This window comes from Sinocyclocheilus rhinocerous, unplaced genomic scaffold (assembly GCF_001515625.1).
Source record: "Sinocyclocheilus rhinocerous isolate Xijiao unplaced genomic scaffold, SAMN03320098_v1.1 scaffold2189, whole genome shotgun sequence".
Classification (NCBI taxonomy): Eukaryota; Metazoa; Chordata; class Actinopteri; order Cypriniformes; family Cyprinidae; genus Sinocyclocheilus; species Sinocyclocheilus rhinocerous.
Genome location: NW_015645558.1, coordinates 488,387 through 498,743, shown reverse-complemented (window position 1 = coordinate 498,743; position 10,357 = coordinate 488,387). Strand labels below are relative to the sequence as shown.

Genomic DNA, 10,357 nt, shown 5'->3' with positions numbered 1-10,357 from the left:
AAACCTTTCAACACATCTCCCCACAATAGCACACTCAAATATGCCTTGATGCATGAATTGAAACGTGTGGCAACCACTGTTCATAGGCATGCGAAACACAGTTTCATCACACTTCCTTAAAGAGCGGGAACACATTGTGAAGGTTCACTTTGGCATAGCATCAGGATTAATAACAGTAGTAGATATCCAGTGGTGTTAAACATAGTAAATCAATTTAAGGTTTTAATTGTTTAAAATGAAGTCAGACACTTAATATCGTGGAATAAATTAAACAGAAACTCCTGTGCATAGTGTATATCTTCAGTGGTACTGGTAAATAAAAAAATAAAAAATCATTTTATTTCTTTTGTGGACACTGCACTACGAGTTATGCATATGCAGCTATTTTTCTCCATTTTCAGAGTATACAATGTATATTTGTATATTATGATATTATATAAGCCAGTTAAAAATGCCTTCAAGGAACCTTCTGAGAAAGCTGCACTGTTGCTTTAAGTATTTGCCATGTCTGAGTATAAAAGGTAATATTTTAAAGAGCCCAATGTTGAAACACATGCAATAAAGACTTTTGTGCACAAATCTACTTTTCTAATGTATCTGCCAGGGTGGTCTAAATAAATTATGTTTATGGTGCATGTCATTAGTAGTGTACGTATAAAATAGATTAGCTGTTACATAAAATAAGCTTAGCATTACACTGAGAGTGTGGTTATTAATCTGGTGACCTACTTAGCATGTGTTCTGCAAAGTGCAATCTCTTGCACTAATGACTTTCAAAATATCACAATATATATATTCTCACACATTCTTAGGTAGCCACAAAAACATGCTTTGTGGTGCAGGCCTTATGGTGTGTGTAACGGCTGCGAATGGATGAGACAGGTGATTGTATTTAATGACTTATTGGCAAATTCAGTCATCAAATATCCAGCCAAGTGTTCACAGGTGAACAGTATTTTATGTAATTAGACATGTCAGCTGATTGGATAAACATGCTTATAAAAGACAAATGCCTGGTTCAGAGTGTATACACTTGAAGCAGTTCTGGTTTGGTGTAATAGAGTCTCTTTTCAACAAAGCAGTTTTGTTAATGGTTTTTTCGGTTATGGGTTGGAAAAGGTTAGTTAATTTTAAATCCTATTGTTGTGTTGTCAGTTACATGTATTATGTGGAGTTTTTATCTTTTTTATTTTTTCTCTCTCTCTAGGGTCCACCACTTGGTTATCATCTTGATTTTCTTGAAACATGCTGTTGGTCATGAAGGTGAGCATGGTAGTGTGTGTGTGTGGTGTATGCGTTTTATTTATTTATTTTATTAAAGGTTCCTGCACTCTATTCATTGTGCTTATGTTCTCTAGGTTCGTTTTCTCAGAATGTTCAGCTTCAAGAGAATTGGCCTGTCCACAAACGCTCTTCCCCTAGGGTAATCCAGTCTTCTGTGTTGGAGGCTCCAGTGACTGGAAGCATTCCTGTTGAAGAAGTGGCCCCTAATATGGTTCTTGGGAAAAGCCTGAATGCCAGCAGGTCTAGGTTTTCCCTTTCACGTCAGTATGTAAAAGGAGGCTTTTCCAGCAGCTATGAACCTATGTCTCGTAAACAAAGTGCACCAAGTGTCTCTGATAGCATTTCTTCAGTGCTTCAACTCCAGGGTTCCTCCAGTCCAAATACCCAGAATGAAGTTAGCCAGTCTGCTGATAGACAAGGTTCCTACAGCTGGTCTTCTCTCTCTCCTCTGGATGGCTCTGGACTGCAAGGAGTTTCTGCTCAACTTGCTTCCACACCTGTACGCGGTGGTAGTTCCAGTGGCTTGTCCATCCTGTCTCCAAGCTCCTCTAGTCAGTCTACCCCTGACTCTTTGTTAAAGCTTAGTTTCTCACCTCTTGATGTTTCTGGCCTGCCCACCGGTAATCAAAGCCCCTCAAACATGTTTACAGCAAGCTCTCAGATCAGCTCTGGCCTTCAGTTGGGAACAACCTCTAGTCTGCTTTCTAAACCGAGTAGCTCTTCCACAAGATCCTCAGGAAGTTCCCGCCGTGTTTTTACTGCTACTTATCAGGGCAGCTCTGGGCCACAACTGGCAGGAGGTGTCAGCCAGCCTGTTTCTACAAGTGGTTTGCTCACCCAGCCTCCAAGTGCTGAAAGCCAGAATTCCTTTGGATCCTCCTATGTCAAGCTTGCTGCTTCACCCCTAGGTTTTAGTCAGGCTACCAGTGGTCAAAGCTCTTCCAGGCAGTATACATTAAGCTCCCAGAGCAGGGTTGGCACTCAGCTGGCAGCTTCCCATCAATATGTACCAGGACAGGGAAGTAGTTATGGTTTGTCTGTCCAGCCTCAAGGCACCACTAGCCAGTATGCTCCAGCTTTTTCCTTGGGTGCAAAACTTCCCATGTCCAGCCAGTACTATCAAGCAACTCTGAGTGGTTCTCTCTCTCCAAGCAAGTCATCTCTGGGGTGGCAGCCTTCAGTCACTAGGACCCAGGGTTTTCAAGCCTCTAGTACAGTGTCACAAGGATCTGGTGCATCACAGAGCAGCTCTTGGTTTCCCAGTAGGCTCTCTTCACTGTCCTCTGCAGGAGGTTACATCAGCTCTACTGATAGCTCTTCTGTGCAATCTCAAGGTACCTCTAGCCAGAATGCCCCGGTTCCTTTGGGTGCAAATGTGCCTGTGTACAGTCAAGCTGCTCCAAGTCGATCCTCGTTGGTTCTGAGCCATCTATCTCAATTGCATCCTTCTGCCTCTAGATCCCAAGGTTTCCAGACCTCTGGTACAGTTTCATTACAGAGTGGCTCTCCATCTCAAGGCTCCAAGGCTCCCAGTAAGTTCTCTACCCTTACCTCCGCAGCAGGTCCTGGCCAATTTGTCTCCTCACAAGAAGGGAGTGGCAGATATAGTGGCTTGTTCAGCCAGTCTCAAAGGACCTCAAGTCAGTATAGTCCTGGGTTATCTGGATCTACCAAGCTTGCTGCCTCACCCCTAGGTGTTAGTCAGTCTACCAGTGGACCGAGCTCTTACAGCCAGTATACATCAAGCTCCCAGAGCAGAGCTGGCACTCAGCTGGCAGACTCTAGTCACTATGCACCTGTACAGACAGGAAGCACCTCTACTGATGGCTCATATCTGCGGCTGCAAGGTACCTCTAGCCAGTATACCCCTTTGAATGCAAAAGTGTACAGTCAGGTTGCTCCAAGTGGACCCTTGTCTCCGAACCAACCATCTCAATGGCAGACTTCCTCTAAACGGTTGCAAAGTTTCCAGACCTCTGGTACGGTTTCATTACAGAGTGGCTCTCCATCTCAAGGCTCCAAGGCTCCCAGTAAGTTCTCTACCCGTACTTCTGCAGCAGGTCCTGGCCAATTTGTCTCCACGCAAGAAGGAAGTGGCAGATATAGTGGCTTGTCCAGCCTGTCTCAAAGTACCTCAACTCTGTATAGCCCTCGGTCCCCTGTATATGCCAAACGTGGTTCCTCTGTGCTGGACGTTTCTAGCCAATCTTCCAGTGGTCTGAGCTCCTACAGAAAGTACACATCAAGTTCCCAGAGCAGGGTTGGCACTCAGCTGGCAGGCTCTAGTCCTTATGTGCCTGTACAGTCAGTAAGCACCTTAACTGATGGCTCGTCTCTCCGTCTGCAGGGTACCTCTACCCAGTATGTGCCCGCTCCTTTGGATGCAAAAGTGCCTGTGTACAGTCAAACTGCCCCAAGTGGATCCTTGTCTCAGAGCGAGCCATCTCAACTGCATCCTTCTGCCTCTAGAGCACAAAGTTTCCAGACCTCTGGTACGGTTTCATTACAGAGTGGCTCTCCATCTCAAGGCTCCAAGGCTCCCAGTAAGTTCTCTACCCTTACCTCCGCAGCAGGTCCTGGCCAATTTGTCTCCTCACAAGAAGGGAGTGGCAGATATAGTGGCTTGTTCAGCCAGTCTCAAAGGACCTCAAGTCAGTATAGTCCTGGGTTATCTGGATCTACCAAGCTTGCTGCCTCACCCCTAGGTGTTAGTCAGTCTACCAGTGGACCGAGCTCTTACAGCCAGTATACATCAAGCTCCCAGAGCAGAGCTGGCACTCAGCTGGCAGGCTCTAGTCACCATGCACCCATGCAGACAGGAAACGCGTTTAGTGGTGGCTCATCTCTCCAGATGCAAGGTACCTCTAGCCAGTATGCACCTTCTCCTTTGGATGTTAAAGTTCCTGTGTACAGTAAGGCTCCAAGTGGACCCTCACTGTCTCGGAGCCAACCATCTCAATGGCAGCCTTCCTCTAAGTGGTCCCAAGGTTTTCAAACCTCTGGAACGGTGACATCACAAAGTAGTTCTCCCTCTCAAGGTTCCAAGGCTCCCAGTAAGTTCTCTACCCGTACTTCTGCAGCAGGTCCTGGCCAATTTGTCTCCACGCAAGAAGGAAGTGGCAGATATAGTGGCTTGTCCAGCCTGTCTCAAAGTACCTCAACTCTGTATAGCCCTCGGTCCCCTGTATATGCCAAACGTGGTTCCTCTGTGCTGGACGTTTCTAGCCAATCTTCCAGTGGTCTGAGCTCCTACAGAAAGTACACATCAAGTTCCCAGAGCAGGGTTGGCACTCAGCTGGCAGGCTCTAGTCCTTATGTGCCTGTACAGTCAGTAAGCACCTTAACTGATGGCTCGTCTCTCCGTCTGCAGGGTACCTCTACCCAGTAAGTGGACCCTTGTCTCCGAACCAACCATCTCAATGGCAGACTTCCTCTAAACGGTTGCAAAGTTTCCAGACCTCTGGTACGGTTTCATTACAGAGTGGCTCTCCATCTCAAGGCTCCAAGGCTCCCAGTAAGTTCTCTACCCGTACTTCTGCAGCAGGTCCTGGCCAATTTGTCTCCACGCAAGAAGGAAGTGGCAGATATAGTGGCTTGTCCAGCCTGTCTCAAAGTACCTCAACTCTGTATAGCTCTGGGTCCCCTGCATATGCCAAGCGTGGTTCATCCCTAGATTTTTCTAGCCAATCTACAAGTGATCCAAGCTCTTCTGGCCTGTATGCATCAAGCTCCCGGAGTATGGCTGGAACTCAGCTGGCAGGTTCTAGTAGTTATGTGCCTGCTCGGACAGGAACCACCTTCACTGGAACGTCTTTCCAGTTTCAAGGTACCTCTAACCAGTATGCCCCTTCTGTGTCCAGTCAATACACTGTGTCCAATCTGGCTTCTCCAAGTGAATCATCGATTGGCTCGGAGGCATTTCGAAAACGGCAGCCTTCAGCCTCAACTTGGAGCCAATGGTTTCAGGCCTCTGGCACAGCTGTACCCCAGAGCAGCTCTTTCCCTCAAAGCTCTCAGACAGTGATCCAAGCTCTTCTGGCCTGTATGCATCAAGCTCCCGGAGTATGGCTGGAACTCAGCTGGCAGGTTCTAGTAGTTATGTGCCTGCTCGGACAGGAACCACCTTCACTGGAACGTCTTTCCAGTTTCAAGGTACCTCTAACCAGTATGCCCCTTCTGTGTCCAGTCAATACACTGTGTCCAATCTGGCTTCTCCAAGTGAATCATCGATTGGCTCGGAGGCATTTCGAAAACGGCAGCCTTCAGCCTCAACTTGGAGCCAATGGTTTCAGGCCTCTGGCACAGCTGTACCCCAGAGCAGCTCTTTCCCTCAAAGCTCTCAGACTTCCAGTGGGTCTTCCTTCCTGCCAGCCCTGAGCCCTTCTGTGGATTCTGTGGCCAAGAGTTCTATTTCTAATTCTCGGAGGACATTAAGCTTCTTTGGTACAGGACTCGGACCCTCTAAGCTCTCAGCTCAGGCTGCTTCTGGCTCCACAATCAGCCAAATATCTCCTGGTCTGTCTGCTTCAGTTAATCAACCCTCAAGCTCCATGACTTCATCTCTAGGCTCAAGTGTCCAAGGAGCTTTACAAGGTATATTCTCTGGTCAGTCCAGTGACTCAACATCACTCATCTCAAGTAGCTATGGTTCCACCTATGACCAAAAAGCTACTGGCTTTTTCAGACCTTCCCAGAGCTCCTCTGCTACAGGACGATACTCTTCATCTGTCAAGGGCTAAGGGACTGCCATGTGCTCTGGTTCCGTAGACAAATGTCAGTGCTATATGGTATAAGTATGTGCTTTTTTTTTTTTTTTATAGTGTAATTTTGCAGCAATAAATTGCATTTAATGAATGCGGTGTTGAGTGCGTAATCTCTTTTAAATACCAAGCTTGCTGTTGTAGGTGTAGTGTTGCTTTAAATCGGACAACAATCCTCAGCTACATGTCTTTTGTTGCCTGGTTATTTACTCCATATACCATTTAAAATATAATGACTGGTTTTATGTAGTGTACCCCTAATGGTTGCTCAACCTTCTGGATAAACTGTAATAAGTGGTGTACACGTCACTGTAGTTATACTAGCACACTTAAGAAAAATGGTACCAGAAAAGGGTTCTTCAGCTTGTAAATATAGCAGAACCCTTTTTAATGTTAAATAGAACCTTTTTATAGGGTTCCATATAGAACAGTGCTTTAAAAATGCCATATAGGACCTTAATGGTGTTAAGTAACATTTTTAATGTTTTTTTTTTTTTTTTTTTTTTTTTTTTTTTTTTTTGATTGTAGCAAAAATGACAGCGTTCTAACAGTTATTAGCAGGATACGTGAATGACAATGGACGTTGAACAAGTAATGCTAGAAGTAAAACAAAATGGTGTATTGGAGATCAAGCTCCAGTGAAATCTTCACAATCCTCTGATACCTGTAAGTCCATTGTGTATTTTGGTGTGATTTGAATGGCAGTTTCTCTCTGCAGATGATGAGGTTGTAGGCTGTGACCGCATCTGAAATGCACCATTAAGTTTAGATATACGGTTTGTCTCCTTTAATTTGTGAAAATGGTTTATAAAGGCCTAAAGTAGTATGTGAGCACTTCACAATGTTAAAAGGAAAGTAATAAATTCAAGCGATAGCTGGGTATGTTTATGCATAAACCCTAGTAATAAATCTAACAAAATGGACCATAAATTCAATATCTTTGTTACTTAGTGAAGAAGAGAGTATCCTTGCCTAAATAGAGCTGGTCACACTTGCATGTTCTCTTAACTAAAAAGAGAAAAGACATAGGATACCAATTAGCATTTGAAAGTTATAATTCATAAACATTTTAAGAAAGAAATGATTTACCTGTTGAGTGTGCTGACAGTCTGTGTAGTTGGATGGCTGAGCTCCAGAAAATAGGTAATGAGACATCTTAGAGTGTAGCCTCAGTTACATTAAAACAATAACCACAACAGCAGCATGTGTGAATTAGGTATGTTTTTATTGACAAAATTGTCAGTGCTCTTAACAGTTATTAGCTGAATACATTAATGAATGACAATTGACACTGAACATGAATAAATACATAAAGTAAAAAAAAAAAGATGTTATAAAGACCAAGTTTCAGTGAAACAATCACAGTCCAATCCATATGATGCCTTAAAGTCCATAATTTTGGTGTGATTAAGTGGCATTTTTTTCTCTGCAGGTGATGAGGTTGCAGGATGTGATACTTCTGAAATACACAGTTGAGTTTAGAGTTACAGTGTGTTTATGTAAAAACAATTATGTTTATGAAGGCCAAAAGCAAAAATGGACAGTATGTGAGCCCTTCACAATCTTGTGGGATAAGTTTTAATATTTTGTTGTGACTGGGTATGTTTATACATAAACCCAAGTAATAATTAAAAAAAAATCTAACAATATGAATTATAAATTAATTGTCTCCTTTACTTACTTTGTGGAGAAGTGGAGAGACGTTTCCATAGCTTAGCAGAGCTGCACACACTTATATGTGACAAAAACTAAAAATAGAGATAAGAACATGTTTGTTTGGAAACCAGTTACTATTTTAAAGTTAAACTTGTATTTAAATTTAAGAATGAAATAATTTACCTGTTGAGAGTGTGTTGACAGTCTGTGTAGTTGGATCACTGAACTCCAGAAAATCAGTAATGAGATGCTTTGACAGTTACAGATTTGAAAAACAAAATGGCGGGAACAAAGAACCCTAAACTCTAACACAAAGAACCATTTCAGCATAAAAGGTGTTGCCATGGTTCTAAATAAAACCATCACTGCATGTAAAGAACCTTTAAAGAACCATCTTTTTTTAGAGTGTACAGCAGATGTGAGAAACATGAAAATGATCACAGGTTAGGTAATGTATGGTTTTGGTGTTTAAAGAGGACAATTTCCGCAAGTTTTAAAAAGTCCACCTTTTTAAACTGACTATTTAAATCTGGGAATTAAGTTTTTTGATTTTGTTTTTATGTATACCTAACGTGTATTCTCTCATGTTTCATGTATGGTGTCAATCTATTCAAACTCCCTCCAGCATTTAAAATGTGTTGTGGACACTAGCACAACTGTTCTTTATCCTGTCGTCTTTGTTTTGGAGGGTCCCAAAATTGAATGTTTAATGGCACTGTTGGCCAGATCTTTAGGACAGGGGGTCTTTATGGTGATGAGTGGATTTTTTAGTGGATTTTGTTGAACAAGAATATCAGGTGACTATGACCTTGCCCTGTCTTTGCTCTGAGCATCTTTAGTGAGCCTCATTAAAGCCAAGAAATGAAATGCGGTTTAATATTTCTGTCAGATGTCAGTCAGCAAATGAGTACCAACCCCTTCCTTTTTTTGCCGCCTTGCTCTTTCTCTCTCACAAATTCAGCTTCAGATTAGTGTGATTTATTGGTATGAGGAAATAAGTATTGCTGAAGTGTTTTAGTATACTGTGTACATTAAGTATTTGCAAAAAAATAAAAAGTGCATTAAAATAATGATCAAGATGCAAATGATAATGCTGTTTGTGTATCCAGCCCCATCAGCTGTGATTCTAAATTTACAAATGTTTCACATCAGATCCTTTTCCAGTCATATGTTTTAGCTGTATTGACAATCTAGGATTGTAGAACTGTTATCCAAATAGTAGGCACACGTTATTACTGTGGCAATGTCATATGGCCACTAGTCTCAGATTCAGACAGCCTGTCTACAATCTGTTCACTGACCTAATAACTGGATTTGCCAAGGTTAGTTGCAAAATATATTTTGAGTTTTATTTGAGGAACTCAAATATCGAGAAAGATTCAGTCATGATTGTGAACTAATCTGTATTCATTACTTTTGGACGGACAGCAATTTTGACATTTCTTCAGGATGCAGAGCAGCACCCGTTTTTTATTTATTTATTTATTTTCCTTTTCTTTTAATTGTGGTATCAACTATTTCAGGTAAACCCCTTCCTAATGGCATTTAAAAACAACAACAACAAAAAGTGTGACTGGTTATTTCTCATGTTTGTCAGACCAGAGGATCAAAGTTTGGTTGGTTTGCCCCATAGCCCTTCTGCTCAACGTTGTAAATACATCATCTATAAAAAGCATATGGTTGGTTATTGAGTTCTTTTCTTTCAGATTACAAATCACATGCTTTTCAGGAGAAAGATACCTTTCTTCAGAATTATTGTCCTTTTAGGGTCAGACTTTACCTTTACTTCAGGGCCCGTATTCTTAAAGATTCTAAGAATCCTGAGAGCTCCTAATTTAGCTTTAAAATGTCTAACTAGGAGTCTTAGCTTAAAAGTGATTCAGGACCAACCTGAGAGCAACTCTGAGCGAGGAAAAGACAAAAACTTTTATCTTAGTGAGGAGGTGGGGCTGACCCCATTGATAGCTATGACCAGAGCTGTAGAGAGAGAGAGTTGTGACAACTCCGTTCAGTCCAATGGACCAGTTTTTTTTACAGCAATGGCGGATCGTGGAGCCGCTCAATAGTTCCTGGAAGTTAACGCTCATACTATCAGCGCCGTAGAGATGCAGCAGAAGAGACCGCTGTGATGAACTTTTAATATACTACAAATATATTTTTATATATTAATAACTGAGGGGTGCACAAGAATCAAAAACATTGAACAAGATTAGTTTTCACTTAATAAAATATCTTCATTTATTTGGAACGAATTTTCTAAGACAACAAACATAACATTTACCATGAGATTAGTAAAACGACAATGAACAGGTATATTTGTGATTGAACTTGACTAACAAGCAAGTTGTAAGAACACACACACACACACGTATAATTATATTTATATAGACAGGCTGAAGTTACCTTGGCAGACGACCACGATGTCGTTTATATAGCAAACACTGACTTTTGGGGTTTTTTGGGTGCATAAAATAGACGCTGAAATCGGTCACTTGTCCACAGAATTATTATTTTCTGTACAGTGAATGACACATAGTGCAGTATATAGGGGATAATGAACGATTCAAACAGTGTAAATATGCTTTCCATTGCGGAAAAAAGGAATTCTGGTTTCGCGCTGTGTCACGCTAACCACCGCACCGCACACACACTCTGCT

The 10,357-nt window shown here is 42.1% G+C and overlaps 1 protein-coding gene across 1 annotated transcript; it reads left to right on the top strand.

The window, feature by feature from the left end:
* Positions 1-1,037: 1,037 nt before the first annotated feature.
* LOC107706601 (signaling mucin MSB2-like) lies at positions 1,038-6,138 on the top strand. The gene is made up of 5 exons (XM_016510354.1): positions 1,038-1,119; positions 1,208-1,263; positions 1,359-4,669; positions 4,765-5,176; positions 5,251-6,138. The coding sequence occupies exons 1-5, from the start codon at positions 1,091-1,093 to the stop codon at positions 6,021-6,023; spliced, it is 4,581 nt and encodes a 1,526-aa protein (XP_016365840.1). The 5' UTR covers positions 1,038-1,090; the 3' UTR covers positions 6,024-6,138.
* The last annotated feature ends 4,219 nt before the right edge of the window (positions 6,139-10,357 follow it).